Source organism: Podarcis cretensis (assembly GCF_951804945.1).
Source record: "Podarcis cretensis genome assembly, chromosome: 7".
NCBI lineage: Eukaryota > Metazoa > Chordata > Lepidosauria > Squamata > Lacertidae > Podarcis > Podarcis cretensis.
The window spans coordinates 92,569,350-92,593,475 of record NC_137176.1 but is presented as its reverse complement, the minus strand read 5'-3'; the positions used below and the strand labels follow the sequence as shown (position 1 = coordinate 92,593,475).

The window sequence follows — 24,126 nt, the reverse complement described above, 5'->3', positions numbered from 1 at the left end:
CTTCTGGAGAACCAGAGCAGCGCACGGAAACGCCATTTACCTTCCTGCCAGAGCGGTACCTATTTATCTACTTGCACTTTGACGTGCTTTCGAACTGCTAGGTTGGCAGGAGCAGGGACTGAGCAATGGGAGCTCACCCCATCACAGGGATTCAAACCGCCAACCTTCTGATCAGCAAGTCCTAGGCTCTGTGGTTTAACCCACAGTGCCACCTGCATCCCTCTGGGATGGTTAAGCCTAGAGAAAAGTAGGGACTAGGAAAGCATGGATTTCCTCCATGTTCTCCTCCCAAATATCTCTGGAATGTAAATTAGACTATGGGCCCAGCTACTGTCCTGGACAAGCATGTCTCTAATCATGTGCAAAGTCAATTTCCTTGAATGCAGGGATTTCAACTAAAGCATCCATGATAGATGGCCGTCCAACCTTCAATGAAGGTGATTCCACCACCTTCTGGTGGACTCCATAGCATTCCACTATTGAACAACTCTTACCATCAGAAAGCTCTTCCTAATGCTTAGTTGTAATCTAATTTTTTGCCTTTTGAATCTGTCGGTTCGGATCCTGCCCTCAAAGAGAACAAGCTTGCTCCATCTCTCATGTGGCAGACCTTCAGATATTTGGCGATGGCTATTGTATCCCCTCAGGATTCTTTTGGGGGACAGGACTTTTGTTAGGTTGGGGGGCAGAACCGATGTGATCAGGCAGTTAGTTAAGTATTCCTATTGTTTTACTTGATCTGGGGAGGGGGGCTGCTGCCTCTCCCTGCCCCCCCTTGGCTACGCCTATGGCTTGCACATAACTTCTGGTTGCATCCTGCCTTCAATGATCAGCTCTGTCTTCTTCCCACTTCTGTTCCCACCCCAAGCCTCCATTCACCAGAAATTCTTTACATGTTAGAAGCAAATGCAAAAACCCGTGTAGCCCCCTCAGGTAAACCCCAGAGGCTGTGTGAAAATGCCTTTATGATGATGATTAGTTTAGGAACAGGATCAAGGAGGAGGAGGAGGCAACTGTTTAGGGTGGTGCCCATTTTTTAAATGCATTTATTTTGCATCTCCTGCACATCAAAAGCATTCAAATGCCCTGGCCCTTCCTTTCCCCGTTTGATCTGTTCCTTTGCAAAAGAAGGATGAAAGGGCCTCAGCTGTTTGGGTTGTCTTAGTTACCCTCCAGGAGGCTCAGCTGGAGTCAGAGCCCAGCAACCGTCTGTTGCAAAGAAGGCACCCTCCACAAATCCAGAGGAGAGTCCCTAAGGCGCTTGGATGGTGCCTTGAATGCCTCCTTCTGATGCCTTAAACTTATGAATGCCTCCTTCCAGTGGCGTAGCGTGGGGGGTGCAGGGGGGGGCGGCCGCATCGGGCGCAACATCTGGGGGGGGGCTCGCCGCCTCCGGAGTCGCTGAAGAGCCTCGGGCGCAGGCTGTAGCAGAGCCCCATGTCTCACGGAACCGACGAGCTGTGCGCGCGTCCGGGCTGAAGGCGTCCGGCAGGCAGCGGCTCTCAGCGCTCGCCGCGGTCCCCGTGCGTCAGGGCCGCAAGGAGGGCGCGCCAGGCAGCCCCTCCTCACAGCCCCGCCGCTGCCGCCACTGCTGCTGCAGCTGCTGGGCCATGTTGCATTTTCCTCGCCTCTCTGCCCTCCTCCTCCTCCGGGCAAGCGGCGTCGTTTGGGCGGCAGCGCCAGCGGCAACTCGCCTCAGATCACCTGACACGAACCCGCCGCCGCCGCCGTGGCTACCTTACCGTAAATACCCCAGCCCAGGCAGCAGCAAGAAGAAGCTGGCAGCGGCGGCAGGTTAGGGGTTAGGGGCGCAAATTACTTGCCTTGCCCCGGGTTAGGGGGCGCAAATTACTTGCCTTGCCCCGGGTGCTGACAACCCACGCTACGCCGCTGCCTCCTTCTGCCAACTCTTGCACCCAAGCTGGTCTCAAATGTCTTGTTCCACTTTCCTTTGGATCAGCAAGGCTGGGGGGTGGGTTGTCTTGTCAACTGGGCATCCCAGGGCTTCCAGACACACTGCCCAGGCTTAGATGCCAGGGAGGTCACTTGAGTGCTGTTAATGCAGTGGTTTGACTTCACCCTCGGAGGCACACTCCATTGTCTCTCAAGACAGACAGGTGCCAGCAACAACCCCACCTTTGGGCACAAGACAGAAGTACTGTTTTTGGGGGACAGGGGGCAGGTGGGTGTGGAGGACTCCCTGGTCCTGAATGGGGTAACTGTGCCCCTGAAGGACCAGGTGCGCAGCCTGGGAGTCATTCTGGACTCACAGCTGTCCATGGAGGCGCAGGTCAGTTCTGTGTCCAGGGTAGCTGTCTACCAGCTCCATCTGGTATGCAGGCTGAGACCCTCCCTGCCCGCGGACTGTCTCACCAGAGTGGTGCATGCTCTAGTTATTTCTCGCTTGGACTACTGCAATATGCTCTACATGGGGCTACCTTTGAAGGTGACCCGGAAACTACAACTAATCCAGAATGTGGCAGCTAGACTGGTGAGTGGAAGCTGAGACCACATAACACCGGTCTTGAAAGATCTACATTGGCTCCCAGTACGTTTCCGAGCACAATTCAAAGTGTTGGTGCTGACCTTTAAAGCCCTAAATGGCCTTGGCCCAGTATTCCTGAAGGAGCGTCTCCACCCCCATCATTCAGCCTGGACACTGAGGTCCAGCGCCGAGGGCCTTCTGGCGGTTCCCTCCCTGCGAGAAGCAAAGCTACAGGAAACCAGGCAGAGGCCCTTCTCGGTAGTGGCACCCTGTGGAACACCCACCAGATGTCAAAGAGAAAAACTGCCAGACATTTAGAAGACATTTGAAGGAAGCCCAGTTTAGGGAAGTTTTAAATTTGTGACATTCTAATATATTTTTGATCTTTGTTGGAAGCCACCCAGAGTGGCTGGGGAAACCCAGCCAGATGGGCGGGGTACAAATAATAAATTGTTGTTGTTGTTGTTACAAGATCCTCCCCCTTGCCATTTCACCCTCACAACAACCCTGTGAAGCACATTAAGTCCTACGCTCTAATCACTCTGCCACACTGTCTCTAACCTGTACCTCCTCATCAAATGGACTAAATGGGCAGCTGGCCTGATCCTGCAGGCTCTTCTCCTCTGTCACCAGTGGCTCAGCTAGCCGCTCCTACATCCGGAGCGGCACGGCAGTGCGATCCGCCCAGGGGGGGTTGTCACCCCCCCCCTCTGGGATGGCACCTGGGGCGGACCGTCTCCACTGCACCCCCCCCCCCTTCCTACGCCCCTGTCTGTCACCTCCGCATCTTATTTCCAGATGCAGACATACTGCTAGGATGGACCATGCTAACCTAGTCTAGACATCCCTCCCAGCAGATCCATATTTACTTTGCAGATTCCCCTTTAATTCCTATTCTGCTGGGTGCAGGCTGTAGGGAGACTCACTGAAGAACTATGTGTCGCTGTTTGCTTGACGAACATCAGCAGAACCTGCAGGATGAGGCCACCGCCCCATCTAGTCCAACATCCTGTTCGCACAGGGGCCAAGCAGATGCCTGTGGGACACAAGAGCAACGCTCCTTTCCCATGGCTTCTAGCATCTGGCATTCAGAAGCACTGCAGCTAGTAGCCATAGATAGCTCTTCTCTCCCATGAATTTATCTCTCCCTCTTTTTAAGCCCTCCCGAGTTGTCAACCATCGCTGCCTCCTGTGGCAGAGAGTTCCACAGTTGAACCCTGCACTGCGCAAAGAGGTCTTTTTTTCCTGCTGCCTCGTATTTCACAGTGCGGAGGAGACATGCAGGCACCCAGCTGAACGTGTGCCAGGTTGCGAGAGACACAGAGAGAATGACTCTTTGTACTCTCTGCCAGCGTCACGCTTGGGAGTACACAGGCGAGAATGTCAGGCTCCAGGTGTGATCATGCACACCTTCCCCTGGGGTGCCACCCACTTTGGCACAAATCGAGGCACGCTTGCCTTAGGGAGGAAGGCATTCCATTCCTGGAACGATAGAGCTCTAGCAGTTTCGGCCAGCGCAGCGATACTGCAGGGGGGGCGGAAAACCTGCACAGGTCAAATTTATTTGGAACATGGCTACATTCCACCTCTTTCAAGAAGAAATTCTCGTGGGTAATAATCAAAAGCAACAAGATCCCCTTAGGGCAGGCATCCCCAACCTTCTGCCCTCCAGATGTTTTGGACTACAATTCCCATCATCCCTGACCACTGGTCCTGTTAGCTAGGGATCATGGGAGTTGTAGGCCAAAACATCTGGAGGGCCAAAGGTTGGGGATGCTTGCCTTAGGATTGCCATCTGACCAGGTCTGGCCTGCTCCTATGCCATTCACGGCCAGCTGACCTGTAGAAATTAGCAAGGCAACCTCTTTGCCGTGTCAAGAGTGACAGAATTCCTGCATTCCTGCACTCACCTGACTTATTCAATCAGGGGAAAAATGGATCCCGTTCGCAACCAGAGGTACCACTGTCTTCTGATTCCTGGACCGTTCGCAGGCTGGATTTAGAAGGCGATTGGGCTGGATCCGGCCCCCAGGCCTTAGGTTGCCTACCCATGGTCTGGACTAAGGATTCTGAGCTCCTGTGTTCTGATTCGATATGTCCAATCGCAGAACATTTCAGGATTTGGGCCTCTGCCATTGGCTCTTGAACTCTGAGTCGTGATTCGCAGCTTGGAAGTTTAGACAGCCAATCACGTTGGAAGTGGGAGTGGTCCAGGCTTTCAGGAATGTATATAAACAGCTGCTTTGCCCCTGTTTCCCAGTTATGTCGTTCAATAAAGGTTCTTGCTGTTATCACTGTGCCTTGCCTCGTGGCACCCACTATACTTCTCTGGCATTTGGGATCAGAGTTTTCTGGGTCTGGGTTTTTCCTGAATTAAAAAGAGGCAAGGGGTTGCCTCTGCCTCTAATAATAATAATCATTGACCTACATTGGCTCCCAGTATATTTCCGAGCACAATTCAAAGTGTTGGTGCTGACCTTTAAAGCCCTAAATGGCCTCAAAGGCCCAGTATACCTGAAGGAGAGTCTCCACCCCCATCGTTCTGCCCGGACGCTGAGGTCCAGCGCCGAGGGCCTTCTGGTGGTTCCCTCCCTGTGAGAAGTGAGGTTACAGGGAATCAGGCAGAGGGCCTTCTCAGTGGTGGCACCCGTCCTGTGGAACGCCCTCCTGTCAGATGTCAAAGAGATAAACAACTAACTGACATTCAGAAGACATCTTAAGGCAGGCCTGTTCAGGGAAGTTTTTAATGTATGACATATTAGTGTATTTTTGGTCTTTGTGAAAGCTGCCCAGAGTGGTTGGGGAAACCCAGCCAGATGGGCGGGGTACAAATAATAAATTATTATTATTATTAGTTTTATTATTATTATTATTATTATTATTATTATTATTATTATTATTATTTATACCCCACCCATCTGGCTGAGTTTCATGTCGTCTGGCCCCAACCAGACCTGATAGAAAAGCTTCAAACAACTGGCGACTTCCTAACCTAGCTGTCCAGGCTTTGCAAATAGCTCAGCAATCCTTTATCAGCACCAGGGCAAAAGCCAAGGACTCCATGGTTTGTCTCAGCCCTTGCTATCCAGACCCATCTAGTTGCAGGCTGAGCGGGCTAGTCAGACCTGGGTTCAAATCTCACTTGAGTCATTCACCTCTTATCTGGTGCTGATAACACCCGAGACATTCACTTTTATTAATCTTCTGTCCCCTGCACCTCAGAGGCCCTGATCCAGCTGATAGCTGCAGGAAACAGAACGCTAGGTGCACTTGGCCTGATCCAGCCTTCCCCAACCAGGTGCCCTCCAGAAGTTTCAGAGGAGCCACAAAGCTTCGAAGCCGCTTTACTTTCAAAAAATTCTTTTATTTTCATGTCAGCGTGTGCAAGCTTCGGAGCTACACAGCACTCTGCGTCAGATGTCGTTTATTTATTATTAAATGTGTCCACCCATGAGCAGAATCATTTAGGCAGCTTGCGAAGGAAAAACAAACAAACACCATAGGGTTTATTTTTTAAAAAGACAATAATGAAAACCAAATCTCCAAATGAATCTAAACTTCAATGTCTGAAATCCCTGGTACAGGACAAGGATCCTGAGATCACGTTAAGGGTAGCCAAATTCTGTGTGATTGCCATAAAACGTAGGGAACAAGCTATGCTATCATCATGATTAAGGTTTCAAATGATAATTTTAGGTTATATGTTAGTGACTAAGTTTTAATTTATATATTTTTAACTGTTGCTATGTCTGTATTGTCCCTGTTATACCTAATTGCAAATTCAAACGTATCCCTATCGTGTTTTATGATTTCCTTGATATTGTAAGTGGGTTGGAAGTGGTCAGTGACCAAAATAATAAAAATTCAAAAATGAAAACCGTAAAAATCTGCGCAAAAATAACAAACTGTCCCCCTTCTCTCTCTCTCTCTTTCCCCCTTCCAGTGTCTCTCTGCTTCGGATATTTTTACACTCACAAAGGGAAAAATTCCCAGGGATGTCAACCTCACATCTTCGGAGCTGTTGCCATTCTCCGCTGGCCTGGTCTACTACCTCACTGACCCCATGGCAGCTTGCCGGTCCGTGGCGGACGGAGACTGGGTGGCCAAGGTCCGCACTTTGCAGAGCAAATTTTTAGAGGGGAATTCTTCTGCTGGGCCTGATCGAGAGAAGGTGGCCGAGCTGATGGGGGCCGTTCAGAGAAACATCCAGGAGAATGAAAGAAATGAGGTAATAATAATAATAATAATTTTTTATTTCTACCCCACCCTTCCCGGTTAAAAAACCGGGATCAGAGTGGCTAACAACAAATTTAAAACACTTAATTGCATAAGCAGCATAAAATACAGTATGAAAACATGAATAACAATAAAATTCAAAAATCAATTTAGGGGAAATAAGCATTAGATAATCCCCAGTCCTACTTGGGCTAGCGAGGAGATCAGGGGAGAATTAGCTGTGGGTCTCAGAGTGGATGATCTTCATAAAAGGGGAGGGAAGGAAAGGGAAATAAAAGATCAGGCTGAATTCAAATTAAAGGCCAGGTGGAATAGCTCTGTCTTACAGACCCAGCGGAAGGAAGTTAAATCCTGCAGGGCCCTGGTCTCATGGGACAGAGCATTCCACCAGGTCGGAGCCATCACTGAAAAGGCCCTGGCCCTGGGGGAGGATAGTCTGACTTCCTTAGGGCTCGGGACCTCTAAACTATGGTTATTCATGGACCTTAAGGTCCTCTGCGGGGCAGACCAGGAGAGGCGGTCCCGTAAATACGAGGGCCCTAAGAGAGGTAACACCTGGGAGAGGATCTGCTGGCAGAATCTACTCCCATCCCAATTCTGGATTAAGAACATAAGGAGGAGCCTACTGGATTATTACGAAATTAAAAGACGCCTGCTCCTTGGGAGAAAGGCGATGGCAAACCTATACAGCATCTTAAAAAGCAGAGACATCACCTTGCCAACAAAGGTCCGTATAGTTAAAGCTCTGGTTTTCCCAGTAGTGATGTATGGAAGTGAGAGCTGGAGCATAAAGAAGGCTGATCGCCGAAGAATTGATGCTTTTGAATTCTGGTGCTGGAGGAGACTCTTGAGAGTCCCATGGACTGCAAGAAGATCCAACCTCTCCATCCTGAAGGAAATCAGCCCTGAGTGCTCACTGGAAGGACAGATCCTGAAGCTGAGGCTCCAATGCTTTGGCCACCTCATGAGAAGAGAAGACTCCCTGGAAAAGACCCTGATGTTGGGAAAGATGGAGGGTGCAAGGAGAAGGGGACGACAGAGGACGAGATGGTGGGACAGTGTTCTTGAAGCTACCAGCATGAGTTTGACCAAACTGCGGGAGGCAGTGAAAGACAGGAGTGCCTGGCATGCTCTGGTCCAGGGGGTCACGAAGAGGCGGACATGACTAAACAACAACAACAACAACAAAAACATAATAGGGGGAAATAGAGGGGGGAGGAAAGTGGGGGGGAATTTAAAATACAGGTCAAAATGCAATTTAAAATGCAGCCTCTTTTTAAAGTAGCTGAAAAATCCAACCTCGGCGTGTCCAGCCCAGCCTCCTGTTCTCACAGTGGCCAACCAGATCACCTGATGGGAAACCAGCAAGCAGAATTCGAACCCTGGGGCAACTCTCCCCTCCTGGGGTTTCCAGAAACTGGGATTCAGGAGCATTGCTGCCTCTCAACTGTGGAGCCATCGATAGCCCTCCTCCTCCATGAATTTGTCTGACCCTCTTTTAAAACCATCTAGATTGGTGGACATCCCTGCCTACTGCGGCAGGGAGTTCCACAGGTTAACTGGGTGCAGTGGGACAAAGGCCTTCCTTTCGTCTGCCCTGAATCGGACAATATTCCATTTCATGGGGTGTCCATGAGTTCTAGGGTTGTGATACAGAGCAAAACATTTCTCTGTACACTGTAAGATTTTAATAAGTTTATCAGTAATGTGTAGCTTAATGTACAGACCAGTCTTCCCCACGTTGTTGAGTTTCAGGTGTTTTGGATTACAACTCTCACCTGGCCAGGTCAAATGTTTTTGAGAGATGCTGCCAAGACAAATTTCCTGATAAATGGTGATGCCCGTTAAAGGAAAACCGTAATTAAAATGCTAGCATTCCCCTTGCCCTGCCATTACCTCCTTGCCTCCTGTGCTTGTGAGAGCTGCACGGTGGCATGGAAATTAGACAGCGAAAGCTTTTCCTGCCTTTTCTTGATGGGGTAAAGTTTTACCTGTTGGATATCTGTCTGTCACACTATAATTAAGGAGGGGAGAGCTGGCAACTCTAATCTTCTCTACTGTTAATCATCTGGCCTTTGTTAGCAAGGAAGGGGAAGAAGACCAAACTTGAGAAAGTTCTAGGTGGGAGCAGTTAAAAGCTAGTTAAATATGACCAGGCCAACTTTCTAGTCCTCATTACTAAGACAAAAAAGCCTCAAGACACACAGGCTTTTCTTATTGCTCCCATTGCTAAATTCCCACACTTCCGTTCCCTTTTCATGTCCTCTGCTTCTCCACTGCCACCCGCTGTTATTCTTCTGTCTCGCCATTAAATTAAGTACATCTCTAGACATTCTGCAGCCATGGCTGTCAGGGTGGCTTACAAAATAAAGCACAAATAAGTAGCTGTGATTCCTGCGTTGCAGCGGCTTGGACTAGATGCCCCCTGGGGGTCCCTTGCAGCTCTAAAATTCTAGGATCCTGTGAAATAAATTGCTCGGCTGAGCAGCCTCAGAGGCTCAGCCTGTCGCCTGACCTGCTCTCCTCTCCTTCCCAGCCCTGCGCAGGAGTGGACCAGATCCTGGAGAGCAGTGCACGGATCTCCAGGCGAGTAGCCTCGGAGCCAGCTGGGCAGGTGCTGGCAGCCGTTGCCTACCATGCCCTGGCAGGGGGCTGCTTCCATGCCCTCCCCCCAGAACACTACTTTGTGGAGTACATCTTTGGGCTCTACGGCAACAAGACCCACAACCTCACCTTGGCAGGTAATTTCAACCCACTGGTTTTTTTGTTTGTTTTTGAATTTGATAGTGTTTATTATACAAACCATTAGAAGTAAATTTAGGTAAAGGTAAAGGGACCCCTGACCATTAGGTCCAGTTGTGGCCAACTCTGGAGTTGCGGCGCTCATCTCACTTTATTGGCCGAGGGAGCCGGTGTACAGCTTCCGGGTCATGTGGCCAGCATGACTAAGCCGCTTCTGGAGAACCAGAGCAGCGCACGGAAACGCCGTTGACCTTCCCGCCGGAGCGGTACCTATTGATCTACTTGCACTTTGACGTGCTTTCGAACTGCTAGGTTGGCAAGAGCAGGGACTGAGCAACGGGAGCTCACCCCGTCGCGGGGATTCAAACCGCCGACCTTCTGATCGGCAAGTCCTAGGCTCTGTGGTTTAACCCACAGCGCCACCCGCGTCCCTTTTAATTATAGAAGGTGGCATCAAGTCTTGGCACTGCCATGCTGTGTAACACAGTTTAAGTTAGTAGAGTAAGGCATGATTCCATTTTAAGGCATGCAGGAAAGGGGTTTATTGCATTCCATATTTTTCCTTCAGCTCTTCCGGTTTTCTAATATATGCTTTCATTGCATCTTCTTTGGACATGCCTTTCAAGGAATTCCAGGCGTCCCACTTGCCCTTGACTTTGAAATCAAGCATCCCAGGATGGTCTCCATTTACATTTCCAGCTGTGGCCTGCTTGTAACAGCTGTAGATATCCAGCATTTCTTGATCTCTTGGTTGAGTCTTCAGCTTCTTGACTTCTTCTGCAGCTTTTTCAAACTCTGTGCCATGGTTGCAGAAGTGCGCAGCGACCTCATTTCATCCCGCTGTTGGGGAATGGGGTGCTGGGTGAGGAAGGCAGTGGGCAAGGGTTTGGGCAGGGAGGGGAGTCTATTCGGTCCTGAGACAGGCAGAAGGTTTGCTCCGAGACTTTCCTGCTTCTGTGTCTGTTGAGGATGAGCCATCTGCCTTAACACAGAGTCACAGAATTTGTGAGTCAGAAGGGACCCTGAGGACATCTAGTCCAACCCCCCTGTGTTGGGAGATTTCACCAGCACTGGGTTGGGGTTGAGAAGGACGTGTGTGTCTGTGTCTCTCTGTGTGTTGATGGAGATGAGTCCCCCCCCCCCCCCGTTTTTTGGAATATTTTTTATTAAGAATTTCAACGTAACAATTTATCAAAAACACATAATCCTCATCCCCCCATTTTTCCCCTCCCCCCCCCCAAAAGAAAAAAAACCCTCCTACCCACCCCACCCTCAGACTTCCCTCGACTCCTCTCTCTGGTTTTTCAGCACATGTTATTCTCTGCATATTATAAAAACGTAAAGATCCTTAATTAGATGGAGATGAGTTCTAAGGTGTGGCCTCGCTTCTGCCCTGGACTCCAGGTGTGGCCCTGGGCAAATCCAGCTCAATCTCCCTCCTCACTTGCTGGGTGGCAAGTCCTGTTTCGGGGGGGGGGGCTTTGTTCCCAGGTGCAGATTAATCCTTGAAGTGCAGATGGCTCTAGTCTAAAGCATGGGTAGGCAAACTAAGGCCTGGGGGCCGGATCCGGCCAGCCCAATTGCCTTCTCAATCCGGCCCGCAAACGGTTCAGGAACCAGTGTGGTTTTGCCTGAGTAGAATGTGCCCTTTTATTTAAAATGCATCCCTGGGTTATTTGTGGGGCATAGGAATTCGTTCATTTTTATTTCCCCCCCAAAATATAGTCCGGCCCCCCACAAGGTCTGAGGAACAGTGGAGCAGCCCCCTGCTGAAAAAGTTTGCTGACCCCTGCTCTAAAGTTTACTCCTGGAGTCCTTGGAAAAGGGGGGGGCAGGGAAAGGGGGAGGATGACCTGAGCTCTGCCACCTGCACCTATCACTCTGAGCTCTTGGGGGAAGGGGCTATCTAGGGGCAGATCCTCTGGGCCCCCTGCAGAGGAATCATAGAACTGTAGAGTTGGAAGGGACCCCGGGGGTCATCTAGTCCAACCCCCTGAAATGCAGAAATCTCAGCTAAAGCCTCTATGAGAGATGGTTGTCCAAGCTCTGTTCCAAAATTCTCCAACAAAGGGGAGTCCAGCACCTTCTGAGGGAGTCCATTCTGCCAGAAAGGGCTTCCTAAAGTTTAGCTAGAATTGCCTTTCTTGTCATTTGAATCCATCGGTTCAGGTCTTGCGTTCTGGAGCAGCAGAAAACGAGCTCTTACTTTTTTCATATGTTTAGTTGGAATCTCATTCCTTGCCCCTTTAAGCCCTTGGTTAGAGTCCTTTGGTTAGTGGCCATCACATCAGCTTGTGGCAGCGAGTTTCATGAGTTAGTTATATAATACTGTAATAATAATAATAAATAATAAAATTTTATTTATATCCCACCCTCCCCAGCCGAAGCCGGGCTCAGAGCGGCTAACAACAATAAAAGTAACACAGCATTCTAAAATCAATTCATTCTAAAATCAATTCAAAATCAAATTAATGGCAACCATTGGGCTAGAGTTCTTTGAGGATTACTGAAGAAGGGGGTCAGACTGTGCCCTGGCCAAAGGGCTGGTGGAACAGCTCCATCTCGCAGGCCCTGCGGAAAGATGTCAGGTCCCGCATGGCCCTAGTCTCTTGTGACAGAGCGTTCCACCAGATCGGGGCCATGGCCGAAAAAGCCCTGGTTCTGGTTGGGGCCAGCCTAAATTCCCTGTGGCCTGGGACCTCCAAGATGTTTTTGTTTGAAGACCGCAAGGTCCTCCGTGAGACATACCAGGAGAGGCGGTCCCGTAGGGCCGAGGGTCCTAGGCCGTATAGGGCTTTAAAGGTTAAAACCTTCACCTTGAACCTGATCCTGTACTCCACCAGGAGCCAGTGCAGCTGGTATAGCACTGGGTGAATGTGATCCCGCAGTGAGGACCCCGTAAGGAGTCTCGCCGCGGCATTCTGCACCCGCTGGAGTTTCTGGGTCAGTCTCAAGGGCAGCCCCACGTAGAGTGAGTTACAATCCATCTTTGGAAATACACCCGGGTGTGGCGTAGCTACAAAATGCAACAGACAAATGTGAAAAGCTCAGCTGGGGACTCTGTGAGAGTGCTATTGAGAAATTTAGAGTGCAGTCTCTCTAATCCATGTCCACCGACAAATAAGTCCTGTTGAATTCAATGGGCCTTATTCCCAGGTAAGCGGGGGTTAGGATCGCAGCTGAAGACTATGAACCTGAAAGTCCTTGGCGGCTGGTGCTGCTGCTGCCACCAGCTCCATAAGTCTTTGATAGAGAGCGTGCAAAGAGCTCAAGGAGTTGGGTTGGTGGTAAATCCACCTGGCAGAGATCCTGAGGGCATCTGTGAGATCAGAGCCTCTTCTGTGTTTGCAACAGGCTTGACCAGACTGATGGAGCAGCTCAAAGTGGGTCCTGAGGCGTCCCACGCAGGACACAGCCACGGGGAACCTGGGCACGAGCACCCTCACGACGACCACGCGCTTGGCAGCCACCATGACCATGCGCACGAGGGCGCCACGCACGATCACCCTCATGATCATGGTGACCACGAGGGTCACGAGGACCATCACCCTCACGATCATGGTGACCACGAAGGTCACGAAGACCATCACCACGGCAATGACACTGACCACCACCATGGCGATGAAATGGACCACCCTAGAAACCAAACGGAGAAGAACATGGCCCGGCGAAGGCGAAGTCTGCCTGGAACGGGAGAGCAGGACGCGAACGTCTGGGATACGGTGAGGAGCGTTTTCTGTCCCATCACAAACCTCTAAAGAGAGAGACCGCTTGGTGGTTCAAGGGTAGGATCTGCTCAAGAGTGCCAGCTTGGTCCTGCAACCATGGGTGCCCAGATCTGTGGGTGCCATGCAGCGTGCATGGCCCTGGCAACAAAACTTATGGGTGCCTGGCCCCTTCATGGGGAAATGTGTGGGTGCCCGGGCACCCAGGGAGAAGACACCTATGGATCTGCTAGATAGCAGCCATGATCACATGCTCGTTAGTTTCCCATTCCTCGTCCAGGCCTCCCTCCTCTTCATGTTCCACAAGGGAAAGGAGAATTTGACTTAAAAGTCTGGTGAACGTCTGACGTGATGAAAGCTGGCACACAAAGGCTTTTAAATAAAAACCGAATTAATTTCCACATGGTGTGGGGGGGAGAGGGATGTTGCCTTGGGAACAGGTGATTTTCTCATGAAGGGCAGAGCCCAGAGGCAGATGATGAAATTCTTTTCCCACTCCATGTGTTTCGTCAGCGCTTAGACAAGAAACTGAGGACTCTGATTCTAGCTGTGTTTTTGTCAGGCAGCAGTGTGCATTTGTGTGTCTGTCCATTAGGATTGCCACCTGACCAGAAAACAAAAGCTGGTCTAGCCTGCTCCTATGCCATTCAAGGCCAGCTGACCTGTAGAAATTAGCAAGGGAACCTCTTTGCCGTGTCAAGCGTCACAGAATTCCTTCATTGCAAGGGGCTGGGCTGGATGATCCCTTGGGTCCCTTCCAACCAATTCTGTGGTTCTAGAATTGAAGTGTAGGTGGTTCCCACAAGGCATGGCACAGCGATAACAGCAAGAACCTTTATTGAACTACATAACTGGGAAACAGGGGCAAAGCAACTGCTTATATACATTCCTGAACGCCTGGGCCACTCCCACTCCCAACGTGATTGGCTGTCTAAACTTCCAAGCTGCGAATCACAACTCAGAGTTCAAGGGGCAATGGCAGAGGCCCAAACAGTGAAATGTTCTGTGACTGGACATCATGTATCGAATCAGAACACAGGAGCTCAGAATGATTAGTCCAGACTCAAGCTCAGGCAAACACAGACCACGGAACACATAACAGGAATCACCTGGTTCCAATGGCTACAGATCAAATGGATGTGAAAGGCATGGTGACAGGGGCCATTTATAATAATAATAATAATAATAATTTATTATTTATACCCCGCCTGTCTGGCTGGGTTTCCCCAGCCACTCTAGGAGGCTTCCAACAAAACACTAAAATACAGTAGTCTATTAAACATTAAAAGCTTCCCTAAACAGGGCTGCCTTCAGATGTCTTCTAAAAGTCTGGTAGTTGTTTTTCTCTTTGACATCTGGTGGGAGGGTGTTCCACAGGGCGGGTGCCACCACCAAGAAGGCCCTCTGCCTGGTTCCCTGTAACCTCACTTCACGCAGCGAAGGAACTGCCAGAAGGCCCTCGGCGCTGGACCTCAGTGTCCGGGCTGAACGAGGCATATGAAGAACTGGCAACCCTAGTCTCCTTGGGATCTCCTTGTGGCTCACTCATCTGGGGGGCATGTCTTTATTTCCAGGTCTGCCTCAGCCCCAGTGACCTGTTTGAGATTTACGGGATCGACGAAAGCACAGGAATCTCCGGCCCTGATTTCAGCCGTGTGAGCCCAGCGCTGGTGCAGCAACAGCTGAGCAAAGCCTGCTCTGCCTCCCGGAACGCCCCTGCCGACAGGCGGCTCACCACTACGCAGAGTGAGTCCACGCACCCTTAAAATGGAACTGGTCTCTTAAGACGATTAGAAAACACATTTCTGAGTCCTGTAGGAACCTGTCCAGTTAAAGGTCTGGGCTTGAGGTCTTAAGGCTGCTTCTGTGTAGGACGCCCAGTAGCTGACTGAGGCATTCCCAAAGCAAAGGAAGGGTTAGACTCTGATTAATAACACACAGAGGCTTGAACCAGCAAGACTCTGGGAGGAGTGCATATAATAATAATTCCTGTCCACCCTCCGGCCCAGGTCGTTTTATTCACAAAAGAACTTTTTACACAGTGTTCGTAAGAACCAATCAGACTTCCTCTGAGCATTTCAAAAACTCCATGTGGGGACAAAGTCAGATCAGAAGACATTCTTTTAACTACAAAGACTACTCTGAGCATGCATACACTATCTGAGAGTAAATAAAAGAGGAAGCAATGCTTTTAGGAAACTATGGAGGTCAAAAACAGCAATAAAAAAGAGAGGACGGAAGGATGGCAAGGAAAGAGTATTTACCATCTCCTTGTGAACTCTCTTCCTGGCTCTTAAGATCTATCTAAAGCTTAACAAAACCAAGGAAAGTTACATCAAAGCAAACGATCATTTTTATGGCCCAGGATGCCTGATGAAGCAACTGGCCTGTGTTTAGAATGTTGATACATGCCTGTCAGGCAGAGAAATAGGACAGAGACGCAGAAGCATGGATTGATCAGAAATCAGATCAAAATGGCTCAAACCCAGCCAACGCCATGCTTTCATGGCTGACACAAATGGCTTGCTCCATATTTTTTATATTTCCTCATAGCAATCCCACCTGATCACTACAGCTGACAGCTGTCGAGAGAGCCATGCCATGGAAGGGGCTAAAAGATATTCCACTTCCACAATGGCTCTGCTCTACCTCCAGCAGCTGGGAATTGCAAGTGGGGAGAGTCCTGGTCTTGTTTGCAGACATTCGGGATGAATAAAAGAAAGCATTTCTTAACACGATGCATAGTTAAGACTGTGGAACTCCCTCCTACAAGGGGCAGTAACAGCCACAACTTGGATAGCCACAAATTCATGGCGAAGGAGTGGGTTCTCCATGGCTACTAGCCAGGATGGCTGGGCACTGCCACTATGAGTATAAAGATAAACTTTATTCGCATTAGCCAACGGCCATGGCAACATAAAACAAGCAATATATACAATTAAAAAGACAGCAATGGGTAAAAAGGGGAATCAAATGACCTAGATTATTGTTCAAATAGTGGTCCTTAATCTCACTGCACCCTTGATAAACCTAGCAACCTTTGCTGTTGTCATTTTGATCTGATAAAAGAAAGAACCATGTGGCCTCAGATGGGCGCCCTGGGATGGTAAGCAGGAGTGGGGTGGTGATCTCATTCCTCAGATCTTTATAAAGGGGGCAGGACAGGAGAGCATGAGCCACTGTTTCCAGATTGCCATCTCCACAGGGGCAGAGTCGTTTCTCAGTTGGAATCTTTTGGGATCTGCCCTCAAGTACGGCAGAGGGCATCGCATCCAATCTGGCCAGTGTGAAGGCACATCTGTATTTTGGGATAGTTAATTTATACAAATATGGTGCCAGGGAATCAAACTGAGAAGGGGGGGGGGGGAAAGGCATACCAAGGACAGAATTTCTTTATAATGGCCAGATTGTTCTGTTGCTCTCAGTCCTTCAGACGCTGTCCAATTAGCAATAATGCTTCTGAGTCCCAGTTACTGGAAGGATTCGAGAACAAGAGCATTGTCCCCTCTTGTGGTTTCCAGCAACAGGGTTGGTGCACATCACTGCTTCCTGTGGCAGTGAGTTCCGCAGTTTAAAACTGCGCGGCATGATTTTATCTGCCCTGCATCTTCCAACTTTCAGCATTGGATGCCCATGAGTTCTAGGGTTAGGAAGGAGAAAAACTTCATTCTAAAATCCTCAATTTTATAAACTTCTGTCACATCACTTCTGACTTTCCTCTCATCCTAAGCTAAACATTTCCCAATGGCCTCCATGCCTCTCTGCCCAGCAGTGCTTCGACAGACTTCTTTTCCCCTGTGTCATTCTTTTCTTAAGATTTTAATTTTATTGAGAGTATTACAGTGAGTTAAAGTCAATATGAAATAAAAGGGGAAAAGAAAAAGGATACATAAAAAACATTTTAAAAGGCAGGGGAAAACAACAATAACAAAATAACAATAAAACAGTTACATAACTACGTAGTAGGTATTTAAGCAGATAAGCTTATTGTTTCTCTCAAGTATACGTTGGTTCGTGGTTCACAATGGTTTTGATAATAGCATAATCTTCCTCTGACAGCGATGTCTTCATGGGTTGCAAGAGATTTCCTGCCATCTATCCATTCATCCAAAGGGGGCAATATCTTTATCCTTCCAATATATTAATATTGATCTTCTTGCAGATGTAAGGGCCCAGAGAATCCATTTATGCTGACCAATAGTCATGCCCCATATGTTAGGCATATAGTTTAAGATGATGATAATATTAATATAATAATAATAATTTATTATTTATTATTATTATTTTTTTCACTACAGCTGACAGCTGTCGAGAGAGCCATGCCATGGAAGGGGCTAAAAGATATTCCACTTCCACAATGGCTCTGCTCTACCTCCAGCAGCTGGGAATTGCAAGTGGGGAGAGTCCTGGTTGCTTTATATACATTATTTACACAATGGGCCCCACGTGATTGGCTAATTCCGGGATTCACCTGTAGCCAATCAGGTTGCGGATTCACTTCCACCTGGAGCTGGATTGGGTGGCTCCTGTGGACCAATCAGACTGCTGCATTCTGGATCCTATTGTTCTAGGACCAATCAGACTGCTGCATTCTGAATCCTATTCAACTCAGTACATAGCACCAACAGTTTGAATTGTGCCCGGAAATGTACGATGTCATCTTCTGAAACGTTTAACTCTTTCCCCACAACTCCTCATTGCTCCTCTTCCAGAATACATCTACGGCTCGCTAGCAACCTTGCTGATCTGCCTGTGTGCCCTGTTTGGCATCGTGGTTCTCCTCTGCACCACCTGCGTCAGCGCCTACCAGTACGTGATCCAGCTCTTCGTCAGCCTGGCGGTGGGGTCCCTCACCGGGGATGCCATGCTGCACCTCATCCCCACGGTCAGTTCACACGGCGGGTGGGGCTGTTTCTGGCTTGTGCTGAGGCTGTGCTCTCTGGGCAGGTGTGCCTCAAGGTGTGCTGGCAACAGCATCCATTTGCAGGTGTGCGCAGCTGCGCGCGATCCAACCTTTCCCTTTAATTTTTTTTTTATTAAATTTCAATTTTATCACCCTTATACTCATTACATATCTGCTCAATTGAGCTTCGGCTTCCATCCCTCCGGTCTCATGGTTTCTATAATTCATTATTACAGTGGTGCCCCGCAAGACGAATGCCTCGCAAGACGAAAAACCCGCTAGACGAAAGGGTTTTCCGTTTTTCGAGGCGCTTCACAAGACGAATTTCCCTATGGGCTTGCGAGTCTTGCGAGTTTTTTCCCTCCCCCCCCCCTTTTTCTAAGCCGCTAATAGCGCTAATCTGCTAAACTGCTAATAGGGATGCTTCGCAAGACGAAAAAACCGCTAGACGAAGAGACTCACGGAACGGATTATTTTCGTCTTGCAAGGCACCACTGTACCTCATAGCATTTGTACATTATCCCATTTACCATATTTTTCACTCCATAAGACACACTTTTTTTCCTCCTAAAAAGTAAGGGGAAATGTCTGTGCGTCTTATGGAGCGAATGTGTGGGCGATCGCTGGGTCCCCTTCCGCCCCCTTGGCCAGGCCTCCATTGTTGAATGTTCTGCAGACGGAGGCCATTTGTTTCCCCAGCGACATGTGACTGGTTGATTAGATTATCTGTCTGGAAATTGTAGAAACGACTCCTATTCCTTTCCTAAAGAAGCTGCAGAACTGTGAGTTGAACCCCATAAAAACAGGATTTTTCCCTTTGCAAAGTAAGCTCAACAACTTTGAGCTGATCCTCAAAAGGGGGGGGGGGAGTTTCCCCTTTGCAAAAGAAGCTGCACAACTTTGAGCTGATCCCCCAAAAAACGGGGCTTCCCCCCTTTCCTCCTCTAAAAACTAGGCATGTCTTAAGGTCGGGTGCGTCTTATGGAGCGAAAAATATGGTACTTTTAACTCCTTCCATTAATCACAATTTTTTAAATAAACATAAAAAGGTACAAATCCTTAACATTGCAAGTTTTCTTACGACAACCCTGCTAGTGTTGTTAATTGTTTGCAATTGTCCTTCAGCTATTGTACAAATTTACTCCAGTCTTTTTGGAAAGTTCCGATTTTCCTGGCCAGCCTCACAAATTCTGCATAGTCCATCACCTTCGTCTGCCACTCTTCTAGCGATGGAATTTCCCGTTGGTTCCATTTTGGGGCTAAAAGAGTTCTTGCTGCTGTTGTCGCATACGTAAACAGTTTTATATCTCTCTTCAGGATCTCATTCCCTACTATACCTAACAGAAATGCCTCTGGGTTTTTCCACAAATGTACTTTTAAACATTTTCTTTGACTCATTATATATCATTTGCCAGTGAGCTTTTACCTTCCTACAAGTCCACCACATGTGATAAAAATTTCCCTCCTTTCGCAATTCAACCTTTCCCAATCTGGTGCCCTCCACCTGGTGCTATACTACAACTCCCATCCGCCAGCATGGCAGCTCTCCTGACAGCATCACATGGGCCACAGTGGGTGCTGGTGTGGATGGGAGTTGTAGTCCGGCATGTTTCGAAGGCAGGGATGTGTGGTTTTCAGAAGCTTCTGCCCTGCGCCCCAAATCAATCTGTGCCTCCGCTCTCTTGCCCGCAGTTCCTGGGTCTCCATTCTCATTCCCACGGCGAGGGCCACTCCCACGATCCCCACGGAGCCGAGGGCCACAACGTCCTGTGGAAGCTACTGGCCGTGCTGGGAGGGCTCTACCTCTTCTTCCTCCTCGAAAAGTTCTTCATCCTCCTGGGGCACTCGGACGACGACGAGGTGTGTTGGTCGTTTATCGGCTGCTAGCCGTTGGCAGCAGTGGGGAATAGGAACGGAAAGGGGCAGGGGCACGCTTTGGCAATCACGGGGAATATGGCACCCTGGCCCAAAACCTGGCGCCCACAAATGGATCTTCTCAATTATGGATCTTTTCAGTTGGGCACCCCTTCTGCTCGGCACCGCCCACAGTGCCCTTAATCATTGGTAGGCAAACTGAGGCCCGGGGGCCGGATGCAGTCCATTCGCCTTCTCAATCCGGCCCACGGATGGTCCAGGAATCAGTATGTTTTTACATGAGTAGAATGTGTCCTTTTATTTAAAATGCATCTCTGGGTTATTTGCGGGGCCTGCCTGGTGTTTTTACATGAGTAGAATGTGTGCTTTTATTTAAAATGCACCTCTTGGTGGGGCATAGGAATTCGTTCATTATTTTTTTTTTCAAAATATAGTCCGGCCCCTCACAAGGTCTGAGGTCCCCTGCTGTAAAAGTTCGCTGACGCCTGAATCCAGGGCCGAAAGGAGCTTGTAACACGTCCTTTCTCCGTAACCTGGGGCAGAAGTGGGGAGCCTCTGGCTTGCAGGCCCATCTGTAGAGGCATTTTTTGGGTAGCGCAACCGTTGCAGCCGCACCGTGCTCCTTGCTGCAGGGGACACCAGAACATTGCTGTAGAACAGCGTGCAAGAGGTGGGGGGGGGGATTTTAGCGTCGCACAGGGTGCCGCTGAAATTTGAGAGCCCAGAGTCCGCCACTGCAATATTGACCCAATGTGGCCAGCAATAATTTCTCACCTCTCTGTCAACTGACATCACCCTAATGGTTGGGTGATGTTAGCTGATGAGCAGGGTTCAATCCTGTGGAGAACTGGGGTGCCTACTTGATCCCTGCAGAAAGCAGGATTTAACCTCCTGCTCATCGTCTGATGAGCAGGGATTGAACTCCTTTTTTAAAAAAATCATTTTTATTAAGTTTTTCATTTTAACAATCCAATCAAATCACATTGAATATTCCAAATTACACATATACATATCAAATAATCCAAATATTCTGCCAAATTATAAATTAGCAGGGATTGAACTCCTGCTGGGTTGCCTAGCAACTGCACGGGTCCAATCGGATGCCATGTTCCCTTGTATCTCCCGCCTCCAGGCGCACAGCACAGGTCACCAGTGCGACCACGGCATGTCCCTGCAGCTCTACCAAGACGAGATGAAGAGGAGGAAGCAGGAGAAAGGGGCTTCTCACGCTGACCTGGTGAGTGGCCTGTCCTGCGTGCCTCCATCTGATATTGGCATCCTGGCTACTGAGATGCCCTCAGTCTCTCTGGGTTGTTTTACGCATTTCTGGGATGAGTCAGACGCTAAGCAAAGATTACTCAAGGTCCTGGAAAAGAACCCCATGGCAGCTGTTATGTACTGAGTTGAATAGGATCCAAAAGGCAGCAGTCTGATTGGTCCTAGAACAATAGGATTCAGAATGCAGCAGTCTGATTGGTCCTAGAACAATAGGATCCAAAATGCAGCAGTCTGATTGGTCCTAGAACAATAGGATCCAGAATGCAGCAGTCTGGTTGGTCCTAGAACAATAGGATTCAGAATGCAGCAGTCTGATTGGTCCTAGAACAATAGGATTCAGAATGCAGCAGTCTGATTGGTCCTAGAACAATAGGATCCAGAATGCAGCAGTCTGATTAGTCCTAGAACAATAGGATTCAGAATGCAGCAGTCTAATTGGTCCTAGAACACTAGGATCCAGAATGCAGCGGTCTGGTTGGTCCACAGGAGCCACCCAATCCAGCTCCAGGTGGAAGTGAATCCGCAACCTGATTGGCCTACAGGAGAATCCCGAATTAGCCAATCACGTGGGGCCCATTGTGTAAATAACGTATATAAAGCAGACATTCTGGGGGAACTTCCATTCCTCCTCACCACTATGAGCTGAATAAAGAACATGAAATCCAGTCTCGACTCCGAGTATATTTCAGCAGCTTTGGCCAAGTTGATGCCCTCCAGATGCTTTGGCAGGGGCTGATGGGAGAGGCTGTGCAAAACATCTGGAAGGTGCCAGCTTGCCTGACACTGCACTGTTGTATAGATGAAGGCTGCTCCTTTAACCTAGGAGACAAGTCCTCACGGATACGTAGAAACTTAAGAGTTAGAAGGGACCTCGAGGGTCATCTAGTTCAACCCCCTGCGAAACATTAATCTCAGCTAAAGCATCCCTGACCAATGGTCACCAAACCTCTGCTTAGAAACCTCCAAGGAAGGAGAGCCCAACTTCCAAAGGAGTCTGTTCCCCTGTCAAACAGCTCTTCCTATCAGAAAGTTCTTCCTGATGAAGTTGGCATCTCCTGTCCTGCAACTTGAAGCTGCTGGTTGGAGTCCTAGTCTCTAGAGGTCCCTAAATAGCAACACCCTGGAGGTCCCGGGCCCTAAGGAAGTCAGATTAGCCTCAACCAGAGGCAGGGCCTTTTCAACACTGGCCCCGGCCTGGTGGAACGCTCTGTCTCATGAGACCAGGGCCCTGCAGGATCTGATTTCTTTCCGCAGGGCCTGTAAGACAGAGTTGTTCTGCCTGGCCTTTGGCTTGGAATCAACTTGATCCCCTCTTTCCTCTTTCTTTTCCCCTTCTGTGATGGAACTCCTATTTGGGGACTTCCCTGGCTTTTTTCTGGCCCACGTAGGACCAGTCTGGATAGCTGGCCTTGGTGAAGATTTGACGTTTTCATCCCCAAAAAGGGGTGTAGCTCAAGACCACCACCCGCAGAGACATCATACTTACATCACGGAAGGGTTTCAGCAGAAATCTGAGTGTGTTGTTTATCTTCTGTCTGGCAGGTTACCTGTTAATGCTTACTTGATTGGATACCCTGGGGAGCCTGGCCAGTCCTTTGTTATGATAAATACTTAGTTCCTAAGTCAGGTCACAGGCTCACCCTATTCAAACACAGACATACTCTTAAGACAGGATTTGTGAAGTAAAAGACAATGGGGGGTGTTTTCCATTTTCCTTTGACCTTGCAGAGAAAACATTGGGACTGTTTGGGAATCAAAAATGGTTCCAGGTCGGTCTTCCTGTGCTGATCTATGTACGTGCTTGGTCGGTACACTTATGAACATTGAACATATATCTAAGACCTCAAAATTCCTATCACACCACCCTTTTCCTTTTTTGCTGCTGCATCACACTGTTGACTCACGTTAAGTTTTGATGAGCCAGTGAACTCTGAGATACCCAGAGATGGGCAGAGAGTTGCTTCCATCCATAGCCCGGCATTCCAGGAGCTGTGAGTGATCTCCGGCAAAAAGCAAGAGAAAAAGTCAGCCGCAAAAAATTAATTTCTGCCTTCCTCTTTCGCCCAATTCTGTGCCATGCCTTTATCCAGAACCCAAGCATGATTCACCAGCCCCACCTAATGGTGGAAGGTGGAATAAAGATGTGCGGGAAGAAATATGTGGCTATGTGAAAAATGCCTCGCACTGCGCCAGACTATTGGTGCATCGAGCTCATTATTGTCTTCTCGGACTGGCAGCAGCTCTCCCAGGTTTTCTGGCAGAGGAGGGTATTTTCCCTATCGCCCGCCACCTGAGATCCTTCTTAACTGGAGAGGTAAGGGATTGAACCAGGGACGTTCAGCATGCAAGGCAGGAGCCTATTCCACTGCTCCACGCTGCCTCCCTGTTGGGTTAAGCTCCTGCTGCTTAATTCCCACATTAATTTTTATTTTATTTTTTTAAGTGGGAGGAATCAGCAGTCTGAGTCAGTGGGGCATGCAAACACACACCCTTCAAAGATTTGAAATTGAAATGAAGTAGGAAAAACATCGATGCTCAAGACATCGATTCTATAAAACATATTTTGCTGCACTGTGCGAAATACGAGCAAGCCAGGGCTGAACTGATATTACCTTTCCCGGGAAAATCAGAGGCTCACTATGTCAGGTTCCTATTGGAAGTCCAAACAAACGCTAGAACATTAGCAGTGGCGAAGTTTTTATCGGTGGTTGCAAGAACCAACGATCCCTATCTTTAAGTCTGAACAAAATGCTTGTTTAACCTGGAGGTAGGCTGTCTGAATTGTGCATTGCTTTGTAACGATTTGTTGGGTCTCTGGACTGTAATAAAGATTGATTGAAAAAACAAGCAACAGTGACCCAAAGTCTAAAGCAAAAATGGGT

At 48.8% G+C, this 24,126-nt stretch overlaps 1 protein-coding gene across 1 annotated transcript in view; it reads left to right on the top strand.

Annotated features, from left to right (window-relative positions):
• Positions 1-24,126, top strand: part of SLC39A4 (solute carrier family 39 member 4) — a 41,855-nt gene that overhangs the window by 5,708 nt on the left and 12,021 nt on the right. Inside the window, 7 exon segments of the mRNA XM_079984252.1 lie at positions 6,429-6,713; positions 9,258-9,462; positions 12,818-13,185; positions 14,763-14,934; positions 17,901-18,073; positions 19,784-19,951; positions 21,099-21,203. Coding sequence (XP_079840378.1) covers positions 6,429-6,713; positions 9,258-9,462; positions 12,818-13,185; positions 14,763-14,934; positions 17,901-18,073; positions 19,784-19,951; positions 21,099-21,203 — 1,476 coding nt within the window.